At 66.9% G+C, this 20,237-nt stretch overlaps 3 protein-coding genes across 3 annotated transcripts; all 3 read left to right on the top strand.

Annotated features, from left to right (window-relative positions):
• Positions 1 to 316: 316 nt before the first annotated feature.
• On the top strand, positions 317 to 9,352 carry SPAG5 (sperm associated antigen 5). Its single transcript, XM_075031134.1, has 24 exons — positions 317 to 416; positions 709 to 810; positions 1,046 to 2,700; positions 2,781 to 2,973; positions 3,302 to 3,421; positions 3,553 to 3,645; positions 3,772 to 3,906; positions 4,222 to 4,341; positions 4,598 to 4,690; positions 4,930 to 5,064; positions 5,230 to 5,323; positions 5,397 to 5,490; positions 5,599 to 5,680; positions 6,114 to 6,247; positions 6,557 to 6,722; positions 6,882 to 7,053; positions 7,369 to 7,440; positions 7,596 to 7,719; positions 7,994 to 8,105; positions 8,334 to 8,414; positions 8,502 to 8,645; positions 8,807 to 8,881; positions 8,988 to 9,068; positions 9,169 to 9,352. Exons 1-24 carry the CDS (start codon positions 393 to 395, stop codon positions 9,280 to 9,282), a joined length of 4,215 nt encoding a protein of 1,404 aa, XP_074887235.1. The 5' UTR covers positions 317 to 392; the 3' UTR covers positions 9,283 to 9,352.
• Positions 9,353 to 11,144: 1,792 nt separating this feature from the next.
• ALDOC (aldolase, fructose-bisphosphate C) lies at positions 11,145 to 15,189 on the top strand. Its single transcript, XM_075032704.1, has 9 exons — positions 11,145 to 11,288; positions 12,094 to 12,216; positions 12,302 to 12,513; positions 12,605 to 12,659; positions 12,730 to 12,890; positions 13,401 to 13,484; positions 13,573 to 13,747; positions 13,828 to 14,027; positions 14,663 to 15,189. The coding sequence occupies exons 2-9, from the start codon at positions 12,105 to 12,107 to the stop codon at positions 14,756 to 14,758; spliced, it is 1,095 nt and encodes a 364-aa protein (XP_074888805.1). The 5' UTR covers positions 11,145 to 11,288; positions 12,094 to 12,104; the 3' UTR covers positions 14,759 to 15,189.
• A 485-nt stretch (positions 15,190 to 15,674) lies between these two features.
• On the top strand, positions 15,675 to 20,089 carry PIGS (phosphatidylinositol glycan anchor biosynthesis class S). Its single transcript, XM_075032703.1, is given in 13 exon segments — positions 15,675 to 15,707; positions 15,709 to 15,763; positions 15,868 to 16,007; positions 16,092 to 16,203; positions 16,698 to 16,787; positions 16,950 to 17,041; positions 17,217 to 17,415; positions 17,754 to 17,896; positions 17,999 to 18,113; positions 18,398 to 18,543; positions 18,668 to 18,768; positions 19,141 to 19,351; positions 19,491 to 20,089. Coding segments are annotated over 13 exon segments (1,713 nt in total). The 3' UTR covers positions 19,767 to 20,089.
• The last annotated feature ends 148 nt before the right edge of the window (positions 20,090 to 20,237 follow it).

Here is a 20,237-nt window from a genome sequence, read left to right as displayed (position 1 = left end):
GGGGCAGGTCTGGGGGGCCGTGCAGGGCTGGTTCCCTCGGGGAAGCTGCTGGGGAGGCCCCGGGATCGGGGAGGGGAGGTGGGCTTCTCCGTCCGTATGTGCCCCCCCTCCACCTCCAAGGGCTGCGCGTCCCCGGCGGGCTGCGCGCTCCCGACGCGCCCCGTGCTCGGCGCTGTACAGCGCCGTAGGGGCGGGGCCTCGCCCTCAGACACGCCCACTCCCCCCCGCCCACCGCCTGGCGTAGCCCCGCCTTTAACAAACCTCTCCGGCGGAGTGACGCGTGCGCGGAGCAGCCAATCAGAGCGCTGCGTGGTTTTCAAACGGGCGGCGCGCGGGGACCGGCGGGACCTGGACCGGAGCCGGGACCGGGACCGGAGAGCGGGACCGGAGCCATGCGGGCTGCCCAGACCCCCACTGTGAGTGCGGTCCGGGACCGTGGGGGCTCAGCACGGGGCGGGCGGGGAGGGGGGACACCGGTTTGGTCGTCCCGGTTTCGGTGTCCCGGTTTCGGCGTCCCGGGGGGGGGTGAGGGTCCCGACGGGGGGTGAGGTCCCGGCATGGCGGCTGCGACCGTGCGCGGTTGGCTGGGAGGCGGTGGGTCCGGTGCGGGCCGGAGCGCTCCCGGTATATATGTATACGGGGGGGGAGGGTGTGCTGCCGGTGGTGCCGCCGGTGACCCCCGGTGCCTCTCCCCAACCCCCCCCACAGAGGCAGCAGCGGCCCTGGCGCCCCCCCCTGCAGGAGCTGCGGCTGCAGCCGGGCGCCGAGCGCACCACCCTCACCCCGCTGCTCCGCCGCCTGCGGCTCAAGGTCGGTGCGGGGGGGAAAACCGGGACGGGGGGAGCGGGGAAGGGAACAGGGAAGGGTGCTGGGGTGTACCGGAACCGGGGATACTGGGGGGGGGGTACCAGGGTGGTGGGAGGATAAGTGTATCTACTGGGCTGGGGGAAATGGGGGACTGGGGCAAACGGCTATGGGGTGTTGGGGGGAAGGGCAGGGCAGCCCTGACCCCCTCTACCCCCCCCCCCCCCCAAATGTCCTGTAGGACCATGACTGCGCCACCCCGGTATCCTGCACCCGGGGCCCCCCCAGCAGCATCACCTCAGTGCCCTGCAAACCAGGACGCCCCAGAAGTGCTATCCTGCTCCCCCCCAGCAGCACCACCCTAGTGCCTTGCACCTCGGGGCCCCCAGGGACTCCCACCCTAGGCTCCAGCACCTTGGAGCCCCTCAGAACTCCCGCTCTGAAGCCTGGTGCCCCCGAGACCCCCAGCAATCCCACCCTGGCGCCCAGTGCCCTGGAGCCTCCCAGCAGGACCAACCCAGAGCCGCCTGGTAGTCCCACCACAGGGCCCAGCACCCCGGAGCCCCCCAGCAGCACTGTGACAGCACCCAGCACCCCAGAGGCCTCTGGCAGCACAGTGACAGCTCCCCTGTGCAGCCCTGTCCCAGGGCCCAGCACCCCAGAGCCCCCCAGCAGCACCGTGCCAGCCTCCCCATGCAGCTCCATCCCAGGGCCCAGCACCCCGGAGCCCCCCAGCAGCACCGTGCCGGCCTCCCTGTGCAGCCCTGTCCCAGGGCCCAGCACCCCAGAGCCCCCCAGCAGCACCGTGCCAGCCCCCCTGTGCAGCCCCATGCCAGGGTCCTGCATTTCGGAGCCCCCCAGCAGCACCGTGCCAGCCCCTCTGTGCAGCCCTGTCCCAGGGCCCAGTACCCCGGAGCCCTCCGGGAACACCGTGCCACCCCCCCTGTGCAGCCCCATGCTAGGGTCCTGCGCTTCGGAGCCCCCCAGCAGCACCGTATCGGCTCCCCTGTGCAGCCCTGTCCCAGGGCCCAGCACCCCAGAGCCCCCCAGCAGCACCGTACCAGCCCCCCTGTGCAGCCCCGTCCTGGGGTTGTGTACCGCAGAGCACCCTGGCAGTACCAGCCCAGCACCCTGCACCCCAGGACCCCCCGACATCATCAGCTCAGTGCCTTGCACTCCAAACTCCCCAGGCAGCACCCCTCTAGCACCCTGCAACCCCAGGTCCCCTGGTAGCGCCAGCCTGGCCTCCTGCACCCCAGGGCCCCCCGGCACCAGCTCCACCCCGCAGGAAGCCCCCTTCCACGGGTGGCGAGCGGCACCCGCCGACCTCTCCTGCAGCCCCGTGGCTGCCGAGCCCCTGGCTGGAGATGAGGGTGCTGGTTCCCTACCTTGCCAAGGCACCCCTGAGGGAGCCGAGTCCCCTGCCCCTCCAGAGCAGGGCCCCCCCGGCCTCCCTCCCACCGAGACGGGTAGGTTGGAGCCTGCGGGGTCAGAGGCAATGGCCACCCCCGTCCCCTCGCCCGAGGTGGCCCAGGGTGCCGTCTCCTGGGTGTTGCCGCTGGTGTGGCTGGAGAAGAGCCTCAACGCCTCGTCCCTGCTGGATTCCCTGCGGCACAGCCTGCCCCTGCCGCGGCAGGACATCGGCACCAGCGTCACCCCCGTGCCCACCGCGGCCGCCGGCACCAGCGTCACCCCCGTGCCCACCGCGGCCGCCGGCACCAGCGTCACCCCCGTGCCCACCGCGGCCGCCGGCACCAGCGTCACCCCCGTGCCCACCGCGGCCGCCGGCACCTTCATGACCCCTCGGGACCTGCGGGATAAGAGCATGAACACATCTGCGGGCGGCCTCCTTTGTGCCAAGGACAGCGCTGCCGAAACAGACTCCCTGCTCTGGCAGTAAGTGTGGGGATGTGCCCACCCAGACGGGGCTGTCACCCGTGGGCTGTCCCTGCCCCAAGCCCTCTCTCTGTCCCCAGCTGTCCCCGGGAGCAGCTGAAGTCCCTGCCACGGGCAGAGCTGGAGGGGCGGCTGGAGAGCACCCTCATCATCATCGAAGCCCTCTCGCTCCAGCTGCGCGACTGGCAGGAGAGCCAGCGGCCGCTGCCCGGCGTGGGACCGGCCGAGCAGAGGGACGCGCTCACGCAGACTGACATCACCCACCCCAAAGGGGTAAGAGTCCTCGCAGGGGCGATGCCACCCTTGTTCCCTGCGGCCTCGGTGCCGTGACAGTGCCCACGTGCCGCCGGCGGGATGGTGGCCCCGGCTGGACCGCAAGCCGGCGGAGCGGAAATAAAGCGGGGCTGCTGCGGCATGGCACGGCATCACGCGCCTGGCTCAACCCGCTGAGTTTGCTGGATTTGAACCCTTTGTGCGGGGAAACATCCCTGGCACACATGGGGGGAGGATGGGAGCTGTCATGGCTAACCGGCTCCTGCTGGACCCCGGGGTGGAACGGGGCTGGTGTGAAGCCTCCTCCCCTCTGCCGGGATGCCCTTAGGAGGAAGAGATCTACCGCAACCTCTACCTTGAGCTGCGGAGGAAAACGGAGGCTCTGCAGCGGCAGCGGGGAGCAGAACGGGACCTGCAGCGGGAGCTGGAGCTGGCTGCCGCGGGAACGGTGCGTCTCGGCTGGCTGGCGTGTGATGAGTGCGCCAGGTCTCAGCTGGGCAGGGCACGTGTGTGCCCGATGCTGCCTGTGCCGGCTCTGGGAGCACTGCCTGAGCACAGGTCCCTTTATCCCTTCCCCAGAGCACCTGGAGCAGGCAGTGCCTCCTGTTTCGGGGCCTCGTAGATGCCGCCTTTCAGAGCTTGCAGGATGAGCAGGGAGCCCTTGCCCAGGAGGTGAGCACCCAATGCGGCCGGGCTGGCCCCCCTTTGCCCCTGGGTTTTGGGAGATGCTGGTGCTGCTGGCACACACGGCAGCTGTTGGCTATACCCGGTGCCTCCCGGTGCCGTCTCCTCTCACAGCAGGAGCAGGCGAGGGCCCTGGTGTCCCGGTGTCGGGCCATGCTGGAGAGCGTGCCCGGCAAGCTGCGGAGCTGCCTGGAGGAGCGGGATGCCATGAGGCAGCGAGCGGACGAAGCCCTCCGAGCCAAGGAGGAGGTAGGGGGGGCAGCCGGTGGGGGGGGCAGAGCAGGGTCTGCTGTCCCCATGCCTTTGATGGGGTGTCCTGCATCTCTGCCCATCTCTGGGGGGTGAAGGTCTCCCTGGCATCCCAGGGGAAAGCCCAATGTGGCCCTGGAAAGCCAGAAGTGCTTGGGGCTGCCCGGAGCGGTTGGAGCTCTCTGGATGGGTTTTTGGCTCGGGCTGTGTCCCGCTGGGAGCAGGAGCCCTGGGCTGCAGCAGCATGCGGGGACGGCTCCTGGGAATTGCCCCTCATGCGACACCGTGCCCGGAGCAGCATCTTTCCCTCGGCAGGGAGATCGCTTCCTGGAGACCTTCCGCGCCCACGCCAGCGCCCAGATCGGTGCCCGCGACCAGAGCCTGGCGTCCCAGCGAGAGCTGGGCACGCTGCTGGCGGATGCCATCGACCAGCAGGTACTGAACGGGTGGGCACCTCCAGCTGCCTCCCACCCGGGTCCCTGGGGTCTGGAAGGGCATCCCCACATCCTGAGCTTGGGTGATGCTCTGAGCAATGGTCTGCGGTGGGTTTGGGTCCACCAGAGGTTTCTTGGCACTGCTGCTGGGAAGCTGCCACGGATCCGGCCTCAGGGCTGGCGCTTGCCTCCCTCCACAGCCATTGAACGTGGCTCTTCAACCACAGCGGCGCTGACCCATCTCTCCTACCCCCCAGGCATCCCTGGCTGCCGAGGCTCAGCCTTTCCGGGAATTCGTAGATACCACCTTTGAAAATCTAGAGGAGGAAAGGAGAGCCCTGGACGCGGAGGTGAGGGCTGCCCTGGTGGGGGCTGGCGGTGGGCCCAGCCCCTCGCCTCCCTGCCGGTGTGGTGCAGGCTGGTGCCGCTGTGCTCTGTGCCCTGGGTACCGCCGGCAGCCCGGCTGCCAGACCTGTCCCTGGTCACACAGTGGGGCAGTGCCACCGGCCGGCACGGCTGCGCTGCCCCGGCTCCAAGGCTGGCAGTGCCACGCTAAGCTCTGTCCGATGCCATCTTTCCCCCGACGCAGCGGGAGCAGGCGAGGGCCCTGGTGTCCCGGTGCCGGGCTGCGCTGGAGAGCGTGCCCGGCAAGCTACGGAGCTGCCTGGAGGAGCGGGATGCCATGAGGCAACGAGCGGACGAAGCTCTTCAAGCCAAGGAGGAGGTGAGGGGTTGTCCGGTGCTGAGTGGTGCCTGGGGGTGTCTGGGATGCTCCCTCGCAGCCTGGCTGATGGCCGGCATGGGGTGACTTGGGGTGCCCGTCGGTGTGGGAACACCCCACGGGGAAGAGCAGCCCAAAGCGAGCCCGGAGGGCACCGTGTCTCTGCAGGTGTCCTGCCAGCTGGAGGAGACCTCGGTGGCCCTGCAGGACACGGTGGCTCAGCTGGAGCAGCTGACGGTGGCCAACTCACGCCTCAGCGCAGGTAGGGGTGGGCGACGTGGGGGTTGGAGCTGCTCTGTCCCTGCTGCCCCCGTCGACGGCTCTGCCCCTTGTAGATCTGAGCAACCTGATGACAAATCTGGCCAGCCTGGAGCAGGAGCGGGATGCGCTGCAGCAGGAGAACGAGGAGCAGTGGGAGGAGATGGCCTGGTGGGTCTGAACCCTGGGGCAGGGCATTGCCCCCCTGCCATAGTCACCAAATTGCCACCCCTCGCCCCCAAAACGTGGCACCCCCCTGACCCCATCCCATCCCCGCAGGCTGGCGCGGGAGAGGGACACCCTGCAGCGAGAGTGCAACGGGCTGTGCCAGGAGCTGCGGGAGTCAACCGAGTGCCGGGAGGTAGGAGCTGCCTGACCCTGCCCGCGCCATCACGCGCTGCCGGCCCCCCGTCACGGCCTCGCGGGAACGCTGGCGGCCGGCCAGGAGCGGGATTAGCCCTCCTGCAGCGGGGGTGGGATGAGCGCTTCAAGGGCGGTTGACATCCCGCACGTAGCGCAGATCTCTATCCTGCCCGGCGGTGATTCCCGGGGAGGGGGGGGGTGTGGGCAGCTCTCTGGGATAATTTTCCCTTGGCTGCAGGCGTGGTGCCATTCCCCAGCCTCTCCCTATGTCCCTCGTAAACTGTTGGTCTCCAGGGGTTGGTCTGCTGGGGTAAAGCTGCACCTAATTAGAAAAGGCACCCTGAGGCGTGGGAGGGACTGTGTTGAGGGTCCCAAGGGGCCCCCTCAGGTTTCCTGGGCACTCATAGCCGTGTCTCCCCACCCTCTTCTAGTTCCTCGATCAGGAGAACTGCATGTCCCGCACGCAGCTGCTGGAGGTAGAGGCCAGGCTGAAGTCCACGCTGGCCACCCTGCAGGAGCGTAGCCTGCAGTACGAGGAGCTGATGGATTCCCACCAGCGCTTGCGGTACCGACCCCGCTCACCGCCTTCACTTGAACCCCTCTATTTTTGGGAAATCGAGCCCCTCCTGGGGGGTGGGGGACACACAGGGGGACGTGGTTCTGGTCACTGCTGCCCCAACCAAGTGTTAATTGCCCAAGTGGGTGGAAGAGGCTGTGGGGAAGCCCAGCAAGACCCTATCTTGGGGGAAGCTGCCTAAATCTGTAGGGTTTGCACCTCCCCTGGGTCGTGGCAGGAGGCAGGCATGGGAAACGTCCCCATCCTCCACTGAGGAGGGAGAACGCTGCTCCCGCTGAGGCTGATGCCATCCCGCAGGGAAGAGCAGGCTGCCCTCAGCAAGGAGCTGGAGACCACCAAGGCTGAGCTCCTCGACTTGCAGCTCAAGAGGGACAAAATCTCCTGGTGCTCCGCGGACATCACCGAGAGCAAGATGCGGCTGCAGGAGCTCGCTGACTGCCTCAGGGCCGCTCTGCAAGAGGAGGTAGGAGCCCCCTGCCCTGGGGACAAGGAGGTGGCCGGGGGGGTCAGACACCCGTGGCTCTCCATGGTGTGGCTTCGAGACACCCCCCCTGGCTCGCCGGGGCAGTACCGAGCTGTCGCAAGCTGCACTCTGGCACCGTGTTCTCTCTCCCCTCTGAAGGATGACGATGCCCCACTGAGAAGCAGAGCCTGGACCCCGGCTCCGCGGACGCCAGGCTGGCAGACACCCCGCCGTGCCTGGACCCCCGCCTGCCGCACGCCGGCGTGCCGCACCCCGTACCATGCCAGGCCCTCTTTTGTGGGCAGTGTCCTGAAAGCGGTGTCGGGGAAAGGTGAGCTGACACCCGCTATCTGGGTGCTGGGTGGGGGGGGGGTCCCTGTATGGGGTTGGGGATCCCTCCCTCCTGTGCTGGGGATGTGCGCTGGTGCTGCATGTGGAGGAGATCCCAGTGCCATCCCCGTGCCTTTCCCTGCGGATTCCCCAGTTGCTCCCTTGTGGCAGCCATGGGTTGGGGGGTCACTGCTTCTGCGAGTGTCCGGGGTCTTCTCTGAGCTCCCCGGGGCGGATGGGTGTACGAGTGAGCTCTGGTCGTGCTCCCTGCAGCACACAGGGCTGGGCACAGCGCCTCTGCACTCTCCTCTCACAGATGTCGATGAAGCCACCGGAGGTGGGAGTGTATTTACCAAGGACAAACCTGCCTCTACACCAAAGCCGATAGGTACTGGGGCTGTCACCCTGCCCTGAACCCTGCTCCGAAGCTGCAGGGCTGCCTGCATGGGGGGGATGAGCAGGCACGCCTTCCCCCTTGGCTCCGTGTCCCCTGGGGCTGACAGTTTCTTCCACGCGACTCACGAGCCTCTGCCCTGCCCGCAGAGCCCGAGGACGGTCTGCTGGAAAGCGTGAAGGAGCTGAGAGCCATGGTCTCTGACCTCACCATGCTGAGCTCCCGCATCCAGGAGCTGGAGCAGAGCGAGTTCAAGGCGCTGCAGATGGAGATGTGAGTTCAGCGGGGGCTCGTGTCGAGGGCCGGGCACGGGCACCATTCTCCTGGGCATGGCCTCTCCTGCGGGCAGCCTGTCTGGGCGCTGTGTCTTGCCCTAGCCCTGGAGTAGACCTCTCCTGCCATGGCTAGAAGGGCTTCTTCCAGCTGGCTGGGCTGGCGGGTTGGCCTCTCCCACCATGGAGCTGGTGGATGCCCAGGAGGGGGTTTGGTAGCCAGCACCACGCTCGGCTGCTATACCCACTCACTCAGCACCGCTGTCCTCTCCCAGCTCCGACCTGCAGCTCCGTCTGGAGACGGTGACAACTGAGAGCCAGGAGAAGATGGATGCCCAGGCTGCCACCATCGTCAAGCTGAACAAGGCGCTGAGGGGCAAGCTAGAGGTGAGCTGGTGCCAGAATTGGGCCAGCGCTCACCCCAGGGCAGAGCCAAACTGGGACGGGCGCTGATCTAGGACACAGAGAAATCTGGGTGACCGGCTCCGGTGATGCCCCATGGGTGCTCCTGGCTTGTCTGACCTTCTCAAACATGAGAAAACCTGCTCCCACGTGGGGTGATGTGGGTGGCCAGGGCCGGGCACTGCCTGACACTGCTTCTTCCCCCTCCCCCAGAACGAGAAGGAGCTGCAGGACGTGGTGAAACAGCAGGAAGAGAAGATGCTGCAACTCATCGACAAGAGTGGGGAAGTCACGGTGTGTGATAGGGACCTGGCTGAGCTGCATGCCTGGGGGGTGCCGGCTGCAGGACCCCACTCAGCATCTCCTTTCCCCCCCCTGCAGAGGCTGAAGGGAGAGGTGTCCCAGCTGAAGCGCTCGCTCCAGCGTGCAGAGACGGAGGCCAAGGTGTTGTGGGAGGAGATGCGGGGGCAGGAGCCCAAGGTGGACGCTGTCTACGTCCAGGAGCGAGTCCTGCTGCGGCAGGAGGTGAGGCCGGGGGGCTGCCAGGGCTGAGAACTCCTCGTGTCACCACCCCTCTGTGGACAAGGGACCTCTCCAGCCCTCGGTCCTCAAGCAGGGGAGAGCCCCCCCCACGCCAGGGCTCTTGCCCCACAATGATGTCTCAGCAGCGCTTGCTTTTTTTGCAGGTGGACAAACTGCGGCTGCTGCTCCTGGAGAAAGAGGATGAGAATCTGCTGCTCTCCGACAAGTACCTGGAGCAGGTATGGGGACCCCCAAGGGGTTGCCCTGGCTCTTGTGCCCTCTCCCTCCTGGGCTGGTCCCTGTCCAATTTTGGGGCAGGCTCCTGACAGGTATCTCTCACTGCAGGTCCGAGGGTTGGAGCTGAGGCTCTGTCATGCCCAGAAAGTGCTGAGGACCCACGAGGAGATGCAGGAGAAGATGAAAGAGGTGAGGTTTGTTGTGGTTCCTCACTCCCACCCTTGCCGTGACTGCGGCAACACAAAACCCTCATCCCAAACGCTGTCACTAACGCTGCTGCTGTCCCCAGGTCCTGTCGGCCGTCCCCGACGTGGCAGCCGGCTGCCAGGAGCTCCACAGCCTGCTGCGGTACTTGGGCCTGAAGCCAGCCAGTGGCAGCAAGGAAGTTGCTGAGCCGCTATAGCCTGTAGCCGTGAAACCTTCCTCTTCTTAATGCTGTAATTATTTATTGAATAAAGTTTTGTTGGCTTTCACCCTGCCTGGTGCCACGGATGCAGGAAGCTTCTGGTGCCCTGGGTGGGGACAACTTGTCCAGCCTGCACCGGCTGCTCCCGCTCCGTCCCTGTCACGGGGCTATGAGCACAACTCCCTGCCACCCCAGGGCCTCTCCTTCTTGGCGGGGGACATGCACCCACCCCCCCCCACCTCCGCTGGCGTTTGCTCTCATTAAGGCACTGCATTCCCCAGGCTCCCACCCTGCGGCTCCGGCATGCCCAGGCTGACCTAGCTTCCCTCCCTGGGCCCCCGCTCCTCCTCCTGCCCTAGATTCCCTCTGTGCCCCCCCCCCCCCCCCCCCTTGCAGAGGGTATCGGAGGCTGGATCCTGCACCCCCATCACGGGGCTGCGGGCCACACGCCTGTTGCGTGGCTCCGGCATGCAGCATCCCTTGGGTCGAGGCGAGCGCTGCCTGCCAGGCGCTGGGAGCTCTGCCAGCTCCTGTTCCCGGCCCCCCCCCCCCCTCCGCCTTGGCCCCCGCTGCCGCATGGAGGGGGCTCCCTCGGGGGCTCCCCTGCTCCCAGTACAGCTCCAGCCTTACGTCCCTCTTTTCCCCGCTAAGGCATCTCCTGCGGGATCCCCCTCCCGGTGTTCCCGACCCCAAGGATGCTCCCCGCCGCCATGGGGGCCATGCGGCACCTCTCTCCCCTGGCACAGCCCAAAAATAGCACTGTTCAAACAAGTGCTCTGGTTTTTAATGGCCTGTTTCTCCTGCCCGGGGGTTGGAGGGGGGGGGGGGTTCACCTTCCTCTGCCCTCTGCCGCGGCCCTGCTGCCCTGGGCCGGGCGGGTGCTGCAACATGCTGGGTGCTGGCACGTTTATTAGCCCCCGCACCCAGGAAATGGAGATGTTTAGGGTTGTGCCTCTATTTACCGGGTGCGTGGGTGGCTCATGGGGAAGCAGCCCTGGCATCATGTCCTTCCCTGTTATGGCTGTGGTCCTGCTGGCAGGGGGTCGGATACGGCCCCCCCCAAGATGCGAGGCTGGCAGTGGGGGCCCCAGGCTGTGCCCAGCTCTGGGATGGGGGGGCAGATGTGTTCTCTTCCCTGGATTTTAGGGCCATGCAGCCCTCCTTTTACGGCAGGGATTCAGCAGAGCAAGGCCCTGGCAGCCGGCCCCGTGGGGTGAACAGGGACACCGCTATTGTCCCTGTGCCGGCTGCGGGCAGCTTTTTTTTTGGGGGGGGGGGGGGGGCTGGTCTCCTGTGGGACCCCACACCCTGTCCTGGGGGCAGTGCTGGGGCTTGGCCCCTGGTAGCAGAAGTGACGCAGCTGGGGTCCCTGGCGACAGTGGGGTGGGATGGTGAGCCCCAGCGTGGGGGTGGCACGGGGGGGTGTCCCTGGGCACTGCGACAGTGGGGTGGCACGGTGAGCCCCAGTCGGGGGGTGGCACGGGGGGGGCCCTGGGCACTGCGACAGTGGGGTGGCACGGTGAGCTCCAGCCTGGGGGTGGCACAGGGGGGGTCCCCACCAGCAGCAAGGGGGTGTCAGGGGAAGACCCTCCCCATAACCAAGCAGGGTCAGTGACCCAGAGGGGTCTCCAGCAGCCACAGTGGGGTGCCCGTGTGGCATGGGGGTCCCTACCCACGACAGGGGGTCACTCAACCGAGTCCCTGACCGGGGTGGGGGGGTGGGGCACAGAGGGGTCCCCACCGGCAGCAGAGGGTTACAAAGGGGTAACACAGCGGGGTCCCCAGCCGGGGGTTTGTCGCCACCAGCGGCGAGGCGGGAGGCGGCGGCGGGGGGGGGTGGGGGGGGGGGGCGGAGCGGGCCGTGGGAGGTGGGGGGGGGCCGGTCCTCCCGGGTGCCGCCCCGCCGGTCACGTAGCTCTGCGGCACCGCAGCCCCATTTACCGCGGGGCCGGAACGCACAGCCCGCAGTCCGCGCCCGCCGCCGCCGCCGCCCGCCCTGCACGGTAAGAGGGAACCGGGAGACCGGGGGGGGGGGGGGGGGCAACCGGCGGTGCAGCCGAAGGAAGCCGGAGGGGGGGAGCCGGCAGCTCCGCCGGGGTGGCTCCGTGCGGCGCCGCCGGGATCCCGGGTTCGGGTAGGGCTGGAGGCGGCGGGGGGGGGGGCTCTGGGGGTAGAGGGAGCCCCGGGTATGGGGGTGGTTTTTTTTTGGGGGGGGGGGGGGGGGGTGAGGCCCGGAGATACCCGAGCCCACGCGGGGCCGGTCGGGGGAATCGCCGTCCCGCGGGGAGCACCGGTTTTCTGGCGGCAGCCCCGGGGGGGGGATCGCCACCCCCGGGGTACCCCCAAACCCCGGGTACCCCCAGCCGCGGGTAGTGCCGCCCCCGGGGTCTCTCCCTCCCCAGGTAGCTCCATTCCCGGGTTATTTCCATGCCTTCAGTATCCCCATCCCCGGGCTATCGCCATCCCCCGCGTAACCTCCCGGCTCGGGGTATCCCCCACCCCGGTTTATCTCCATCCCCGGGCCCCCCCCACTCCCTCCCCCCCCCCGGGGAGCTGCTCTCCCTCAAGATGGCTGGGCTGGGGGCGGGCGAGCAGGCAGCAAAATGGCTGGGAGCTCCCCGGCATCCTCCACGAGGCCCTGCCCGTCCCGGGGTGAGGGCAGCTGCCTGCTTATGCAACTCATCCTCCTCCCCACTGACCCGCAAGACCGGGATCCCAGCCCCGTGGGGGTCCCCGCAGGATGAGGGTGCGTGGTAGATGGGGGGGCCCAACCCGGCTGCGCGTGACTCGAGCCCCATCCGCTCGCAGCCGCCGCCACCATGACGCACCAATACCCCGCGCTGACGGCCGAGCAGAAGAAGGAGCTGTCGGACATCGCGTTGCGTATCGTGGCCCCCGGCAAGGGCATCTTGGCCGCCGATGAGTCCGTAGGTCAGTGGAAAGCGGGGGGAATCTGTCCCGTCACCCCTTTTTCCCCCCGACGCCTGAGGCTGATGAGGGTGCCGGGTGCCCGCAGGGAGCATGGCGAAGCGCCTCAACCAGATCGGGGTGGAGAACACGGAGGAGAACCGCCGGCTGTACCGCCAGATCCTCTTCAGCGCCGACAGCCGGGTTAAGAAATGTATCGGGGGGGTCATCTTCTTCCACGAGACCATGTACCAGAAGGCTGACGACGGCACCCCCTTCGTCCAGATGATCAAGGACAAGGGCATCGTCGTGGGCATTAAGGTGTGGGGGGTGTCCGGTGGGTTTGCGGGGCGCTGAGGGTGCTTGGGGGGTGCCGGTGGGGCTGAGCGCTGCCTTCCTCTTCTCGCCGCAGGTGGACAAGGGCGTCGTGCCGCTGGCCGGGACGGATGGCGAGACCACCACGCAAGGTAGGTGGAGTGGGTAGCGGGGTGGGGGCCTTGAGGTTTGGGGCTGCGGGGCTGACGCACTGCCCGGCAGGTCTGGACGGGCTGTCGGAGCGCTGTGCCCAGTATAAGAAGGATGGGGCCGACTTCGCCAAGTGGCGCTGCGTGCTGAAGATCAGCGACAACACCCCCTCCGCGCTCGCCATCATGGAGAACGCCAACGTCCTGGCCCGCTACGCCAGCATCTGCCAGCAGGTACGTGTCTGTGGCCGGGCATCGCCCCACGGGTTGGGCATTGACCCATAGGGATGGTTGTTGACTTAAGGGGCCACGTATTGCCCCGCGGGGATGGGCACTGATCCACGGGGCTCAGCATTGGCCCCGTGCCTGGTTATCACCCCACGGGGCTGGGTATCAACCTGTGGGCTTGGTAACACCTCACGTGGATGGGCCCTGACCCCCAGGACCAGGCGTTGCCCCATGGGGTGGGCATCACCCATGGGACCAGGCGTCAATCCATGGAGCTGGGCATGACCCCACAAACATGGGCATTGCTCTATGGGGCCAAGAATAGACCTTCCCAGGTTGGGCATCACCCCGTGGGGCCGGGCATCACCCCACTGGGATGGGCATCACTGACAAGGGTGGACGTTGAACCTGGAGGTTGAGCATTACCCCCCAGGTCCAGGCATTGGCCCACATTGCCATGGGGCCAGGGTGATGCCCAGGGACATCCCCATGACGGCATCTGCCTGGTGTTTGCAGAACGGCATCGTGCCCATCGTGGAGCCGGAGATCCTGCCTGATGGTGACCACGACCTCAAGCGGTGCCAGTATGTGACGGAGAAGGTGAGCGGTGGGGCAGGCAGCAGGGTGGGCACCTTGCCATGCTGTGCCACGCCGTGCCGGGAGACACCACGCTGCCCATCCTTCCCAGGTGCTGGCAGCTGTCTACAAGGCACTGAGCGACCACCACGTCTACCTGGAGGGGACCCTGCTGAAGCCCAACATGGTGACCCCCGGGCACTCCTGCCCCACCAAGTACAGCCCCGAGGAGATCGCCATGGCCACTGTCACCGCCCTGCGCCGCACTGTACCCCCAGCCGTGCCAGGTACCAGCACCGGCACGTGGCGGGGACCAGGAGGGGGATGCCCTGTGGACGTCCCGGTGCCATAACCCCGCTCTCTGCAGGTGTCACCTTCCTGTCCGGGGGTCAGAGCGAGGAGGAGGCTTCCATCAACCTCAACGCCATCAACACGTGCCCGCTGGTGCGGCCATGGGCCCTCACCTTCTCCTACGGGCGGGCGCTGCAGGCGTCGGCGCTCAGCGCCTGGCGCGGGCAGCGGGACAATGCCACCGCCGCTACCGAGGAGTTCGTCAAGCGCGCAGAGGTGATGGGGACGGCCCCCCTGCAGGAGAGGGGTGCTGAGGTTCCGCGTCCCCTGGGGTGGTGGGGACGCCGAGGGCTGCGTCCCCATGGGGGGGGGTATGCCGGTGGCTGTGCCCCTTGGGATAGGGGATGGCGAGGGCCGTGTCCCACGGGGTGACAGGAGACACCAAGGGCTGTGCCCCACAGGACAAGGGATGCTGAGGACCATGGTCCCCATGGAGGGGACACAGTACTGTCTCCATGGGGGACAGTGAGGGCTGCGTCCCCACGGGGGAACGGGGGATGCCAAGGGCCATGTGGGATGGGCCATGCCCCCTCGGGTGACACGGAACACCGAGAGCTCTGTCCCTGTGGGAGGAGGGATGCCAAAAGCCGTGTCCCGTGGGGTGACGGGGACACACCAAGGGTTGCACCCAGTGAGATGGGGGACACCGAGGGCTCTGTCCCCATGGGAGGGGGATGCCAAGGGCTGCGCTGTTGCAGGGGCATGGGGGATGCCAAGGACCGTGTCCCCACGAGCTGGGGGACCCTGAAAGCTTTGTCCCCAGGGACTGGGGGACCCCAAGGGCCATACCCCACAGCGGCAGGGGGGGGCATACCCCACGGGGGGGCCGCTGACGTTTCCTTTTCCCACAGGTGAACGGGCTGGCGGCGCTGGGCAAGTACGAGGGCAGCGGGGACGACTCGGGGGCCGCCGGGCAGTCCCTCTACGTGGCCAACCATGCCTACTGAGCCCCGGCCGGGCGCCCCACCGGCCCCCGGCCCCCGCCCCGGCCCCCTCCCCGCCACTGCTCACACCCCGCTTCCACCCCAGCCACCCAGGGGAGCAGCCACGCGGGGAGGGGAAGGGGAGCGCGTCCCGCCGGCTGGCCCTACACCGCCGCGTCCGCAGATGAAGTGGGGGGCCCGGGTTACCTGGCCTCCGGAGGGAGCCACCCGGGTGCCCCTTTGGTAGGGGGCTCCGGCCAGGCCGTTTTGTGTGTGTGTGTGGGGGTCGAGGCCCGGCCACGTGGGGGGCAGGAGGGGAGGCCTGGGGGGTGCCCCTGCCCTGCCGTAGCTTCGCAGTCCCGGTCGCTGCCGCCCTTGGGGCGCCTGTGTTGTGTTCGCCGTGTGCACCCCGTGTACCAAATAGCCTAACAACAAATAAACGGTAGAGACATCGCTGTGCCGCCTCCTCCCTCGCTGCCGGGCACCCTGGGACCGTGCCCTTCCCCATCCCGGGTTGCCCTGTCCCTCCTCCGGCTTTGGGCACCACCCGCGTTGTGCTCATCCATGCAATGAGTTGTGCCTGGTCTCAGCTCACCCACGACCATTGTGAGGCTCTGGGAGCCGGTGGGGGGTGGTGGGGGGGTGGCTGGGCTCTCCCTACAGGCCGTGGGGCGGGTGAGGAGCCCCTGTGAAGTCCCTGTTTCCCCCCCACGACCTTTCCCGGCCGCGGTGCTCGGCGCTGCGCAGGCGCCCGCTGGGCCCCCTCCCGCCCGCGCAGGGGCACCGCCTGTCCCTCCGCGGCACTCGTAGAGGCCGTGCGGCCAAAGCCCGCCTCCTCAGGGGCGGTGCCGCGTTTTGATTGGTGCCTCTTCCCGCCCGTCTGCGCCGCCGTTCTCCGGCCTCGGCTCCTATTGGTTGTTCTGAGGACTGGGCGCTCTGAATGGCTGGATTGGGCGTAGGCCCCGCCCTCTCGGCTGACACGGGAAGTGAAGATGGCGGCGGCGGCGGCGATAGCGGCGGATGAAGCAGGTACCGGTGCTACCTGGGCGCCCGGGGCTCGCTCGCTGTCCTCCAGCCCCGGTCCCCGCCCCGTCCCCGGGGAGCCGGGTCGGTGCTGAGCGCTGTCCCCGCAGAGCGGGCGCGGGGCCGGCGGGCCGCCCTGTCCTTCGCGGCCATCGCTGTGGTGTTGGGGCTGCCGCTGTGGTGGAGGACGACCGAGACCTACCGCGCCGCCCTGCCTTATGGGGACATCGAGGGGCTGGGACAGCTGCCGGTGAGCACCGGGAGGGGGGCCGGGGGCCCTGGGTCCTCGGGGGGGGGGGACACGACACACCGGGCTGACGCTGTCTCCGCTCAGTTCCAGCTGGCGGTCCCCGTCGCCGTGGTCTTCGCCCCAAGTTCGGTGCCTGGGGACCTGCCGAGGCCGCTGCCGTTCAGGGACGTGCAGGAGATGGAGATTTCCGTGAACTGTAAGAGATATCTCTGGTTGTCGCTGCCCTGTCCGTCTGTCCGTCCCTCCTGGGTGGCCTCATCCTTCACCGCGGGGGTCTCTACATCCCTACGGCTTTTCTCCCCGGCTGTCAGCCCCGAGCTCCCCGGACCCCCACCCCACGTTTGCCAGTATCATCCTGTCCTGAGCTGGCGGTACAGCGGAGCATTGGGGACAAGTTCCCGGGGGTGCCGCAGGGAAGAAACCGGCTCCTCTCCCTGGGGATGGGGGTGATGGCAGCCCTTGGAGGGTGGGGTGTGCCCTGGGTGGCGTGGGGCTGTCCTGCCCGCCAGCGTGGACCAGCTGAGGCCACGTGTCATGGTGGGTCACTCAGCTGAGGTTAGAGCTGGTGCCCAAAGGACCTTGTGGCATGTGTCTCCCTGGGGCTGTCCCTTGTCCCTCTTAGCACCTGGCTCTTACAAAGGGTGCGAGGGCCGGGATTAGCAGATTCACTCAGGCTTTCCCCCCTGGCAGTGAGACCCAGCATCACATCCCGCTATGAGACAGTCTATCGCAGGACCACGGCTCAGGAGGAGGCAGCACTGGATGTGGCTACTGCACAAGGTACTGGGACGAAGGGTTGCGGTTAGCTGGAGGAGCTCTGTGGCAGAGCAGGCTCCTCTTTCTGAGGCTGGTTGAGCAAAGGACTCGGCTTTGCGGCATCTCAGGGTGGAACGGGGATTGGAGTGAAATTCCCAACCCTGCTAATGCCTCCATTTTCCCTAGAGGCTGACGCTGCTCTGCACCCGCTGCAGGATGCCTCGTTGGGCTCTCTGACCATGTACGTGGTCCCCGAAACCTCCTCTCTCCTGCCTCAGGTAGGGAGCAGCACCCTGTGGTGCCAGCCTCTGTACACTTGGCCCCTCGAAGGTGCCCTGGGAGGAGGCACCAGGTGTTGCGTCCGCAGGTTGTCGTGGGTGGCACTGTGCTGTTCTCTGGCGTGTTGACAGGAGCCAGCCTTGCTCCTGGCCCTCACCCCTGCCCCTTCCCCAGGGCATCAATGTCTACGTGGGGAAGCACCGCAGTGCCCTGGTGAGGGCTGGGGGGGGCCTGGCTGCCCTCCGCACCTGCCTCCAGCAGCTCACGCAGGTGATGTCCTTCACGGCCAGCTCCATCTCCGCCGCCCTCTCGGACCGTGTGCCCAGTGGCCAGCTGGGCCCTGATGCCCGGCGGCACTTGAAATCCAGCCTGGGTATGGATGTGCACCCTAGCCCCATTCTCTGACCTGGGGAAAGCCCCCTGTCTCTGGGGGGAGATCCCGTTCCTGCTGTGCTTTTAGCATCCCTGGATGTCTTCTGGGGTGACAGACCCAGGGGTCTTCCCTTTGCCCTTGGCAGTTGCTCTGGGCCAAGATCCGTACTGCGGTCGCTGTGTGTTGGGGCACTGGTGTGTGGCCCCACACTGGGAGGGCCAGGGAGGAGGGGGTCAGGTCCTGCCGCTCTTGGGAGCTCTGTCATGGCCACGTGCCCAGCCTCAGCATCAACAGGCAGTAGCTGTGCCAGTGCCTCACAGACTGTGTGTCCTCGGCAGGGTATGAGATCACCTTCAGCCTGCTGAACCCCGACCCCAAGTCCCATGCCGTGGACTGGGATATCGAGGATGCTGTGAACCGCTATGTGCAGCCCGTCCTGGACAAACTGAGCTTGGTGGCCAACTTCTCTGTTGACTCGCAGGTGAGGACTGGGAGAGGCGATGGGGAGAGCCCAGCCCTGGGCCTTGCTAGGTGCCCCAAGACGCGCTTTTCTGCCAGCAACATCTTTGTTGTGTGCCTGCAGATCCTGTACTACGCCGTCCTAGGAGTGACACCACGCTTTGACAAGGAGTCCTCCAGCTTCCTCTTGAGCGCTCACAGCCTCCCACACGTCATCAACCCTGTGGAGGCCCGGCTGGGTGAGCGCTGCGCTCCTGACCTGGCTCTTGTGGGACCGGGCTCTGCTGAGGGAGGAGGGGACAGCTGTGCCTGTGGCCTGTGCCCCTTCCCTCCCTGCAGCACCGTGCCCTGCCAGCCCCGGGTGGGAGTGAGGGTGACCGAGACCTGCTGGGCTGGCAGTTCTGCTCAGGGCTTGCTGTGGAAGGAGAAGCTGGGCTGGGCTCTGCCTCAGCGCTGCGCATGGGTGGTCTGCTCTCGCTGTCCCTGCCAGCCAGGGGAGTTCTTTGACTCTGTCCCGCTGCAGGCTCCAGCGCTGCCTCACTCTACCCCGTGCTGAACTTCCTGCTGTACGTGCCAGAGCGCTCCCACTCCCCTCTGTACATCCAGGACAAGGATGGAGCCCCAGTGAGCACCAATGCCTTCCACAGCCCCCGCTGGGGCGGCATCATGGTAGGGGGCCATGGGGGTGCTGGCAGTGCCCAGACAAGGTGGTGGCTTCACATCCCCAGCGAGTGCTGGTGGCCCTGCCAGCCCTGGGGTTCCGGCTGTGCCTGGCTGAAACGCTCTCCTGCAGGTTTACAACGTTGAAGCCCCTGCTTCCCCCCAAGTCTCCCTCCCGCTGCACGTGGACGTGGACATGGTGCGAGTGATGGAAGTTTTCCTGGCCCAGCTCCGGTGAGGATGCTCTCTTCCCTCCCCGGGCCTCTGTGTGCTCTCCTGGCACACGTGGAAATCGTGGGGGGGTCAGAGCAGGCTGTACCCATGCAGCTTGTTTGCTTCTCTGTGGGCTCTGGGAGGCTGAAGGGGGGCTTTTTGTGGCTTTTGAGATGCTGACCACTGGCCAGCACTGTTCTGTGGCCAGGGGTGCTGGTGCATCTCCCGTCTCCTGAGGTAGGCAGCTTGTCTTGTCCTGCCCTGCATCCAGGAGGCCATTAGGCATGGTTGAGCCCTGCGAGGACTGAATGCAGCAGGGAGGGGGAAGAGCAGGGAGTGCATGTGGGACTGCAGGTTTGCGATGTGGGCTGGGACCTTCCCCTCTACTCCCAGGTTACTCTTTGGGTTATCTCGGGAGGAGCTGCCCCCTGAGTTCCTGCTGGAGAGCCCAGGGAATGAGGGGCTGGCCGACTGGGAGCTGGACCGCCTGCTCTGGGCCCACACTGTGGAGAACATCGCCACTGTGTCCACCACCTTGACCTCACTGGCCCAGCTCTTGGACAAGATCGGGAACATTGTCATCAAAGATGATGTCGCCTCTGAGGTAGGGCTGGGGCACCCTGAGGTGGGGAGTGGAGGGGGACCATGAGCTCTCACTGGTGTGGTGCTGGGAGCAAAGCCCCCAGGATGTTCCTGTGGTCCTCCCTGGCCAGGGACTGACCGTTGGCGTTGTTCCCACACAGGTGTACCAAGCGGTGGCCTCAGCGCAGAGTGCCATGGCCGAGCTGGCCGCAGGCCACCTCCACTTGGCTTTCCAGGCCAGCAAGGAGGCAGTCACCTCCTCGGAGCGGGCCTTCTTTGACCCATCTCTCCTCCATCTCCTCTACTTTCCTGACGACCAGAAATTTGCCATCTACATCCCGCTCTTCCTGCCTATGGCCGTCCCCATTCTCCTCTCCCTGGCCAAGATCGTCCGGGAGGCCAGGCAGCGTAAGAAGGAGCCCACCAAGATGGACTGAGCCCATGGCGATGGTGTCCTGTCTTGGGGCTGGGGCTGTCCCCGCTTTGTGGAGTGTGTTGTCACGGACCCGTGGCCAAAGAAGGCACCCCAGAACGGTGTTAAGGCCAGGCTGCGGCCAAGATGGAAGAGTGGGAAGAGAGGGTGCTTTGAGGGGTGGGAGATGCTCTCAATCTGGCTCCTGAGCCCTCCATCCTGAAAGGCAGAGATCATAGAGGAGGGTGGGGGGGGACCTCCCTGCGTGCACCCCGGCCCTGCACTGTGTTCAGAACATGCTGCTGTATAAATAAAGAAAAACCCCAGTTTTGTGGGGGGGCTGGTGTAGGGCTGTGTGACCCTCCTCTCGTTAGCCCTCCGTGTGGGTACCGGTTGCCCTACCTTCCCCCGGCCTGGCTTGCCCCCCACCCCTTGCTTTTATGGGGACTGGCTCCTGTCTTTCAAGGATTTAGCCCAAAACGTTTATTGTAGGGGC

The sequence above is a fragment of the Buteo buteo genome, chromosome 7 (assembly GCF_964188355.1).
Source record: "Buteo buteo chromosome 7, bButBut1.hap1.1, whole genome shotgun sequence".
Lineage (NCBI taxonomy): Eukaryota > Metazoa > Chordata > Aves > Accipitriformes > Accipitridae > Buteo > Buteo buteo.
The sequence above is the reverse complement of the archived record's forward strand: the minus strand, read 5'-3'. Positions and strand labels throughout refer to the sequence as shown.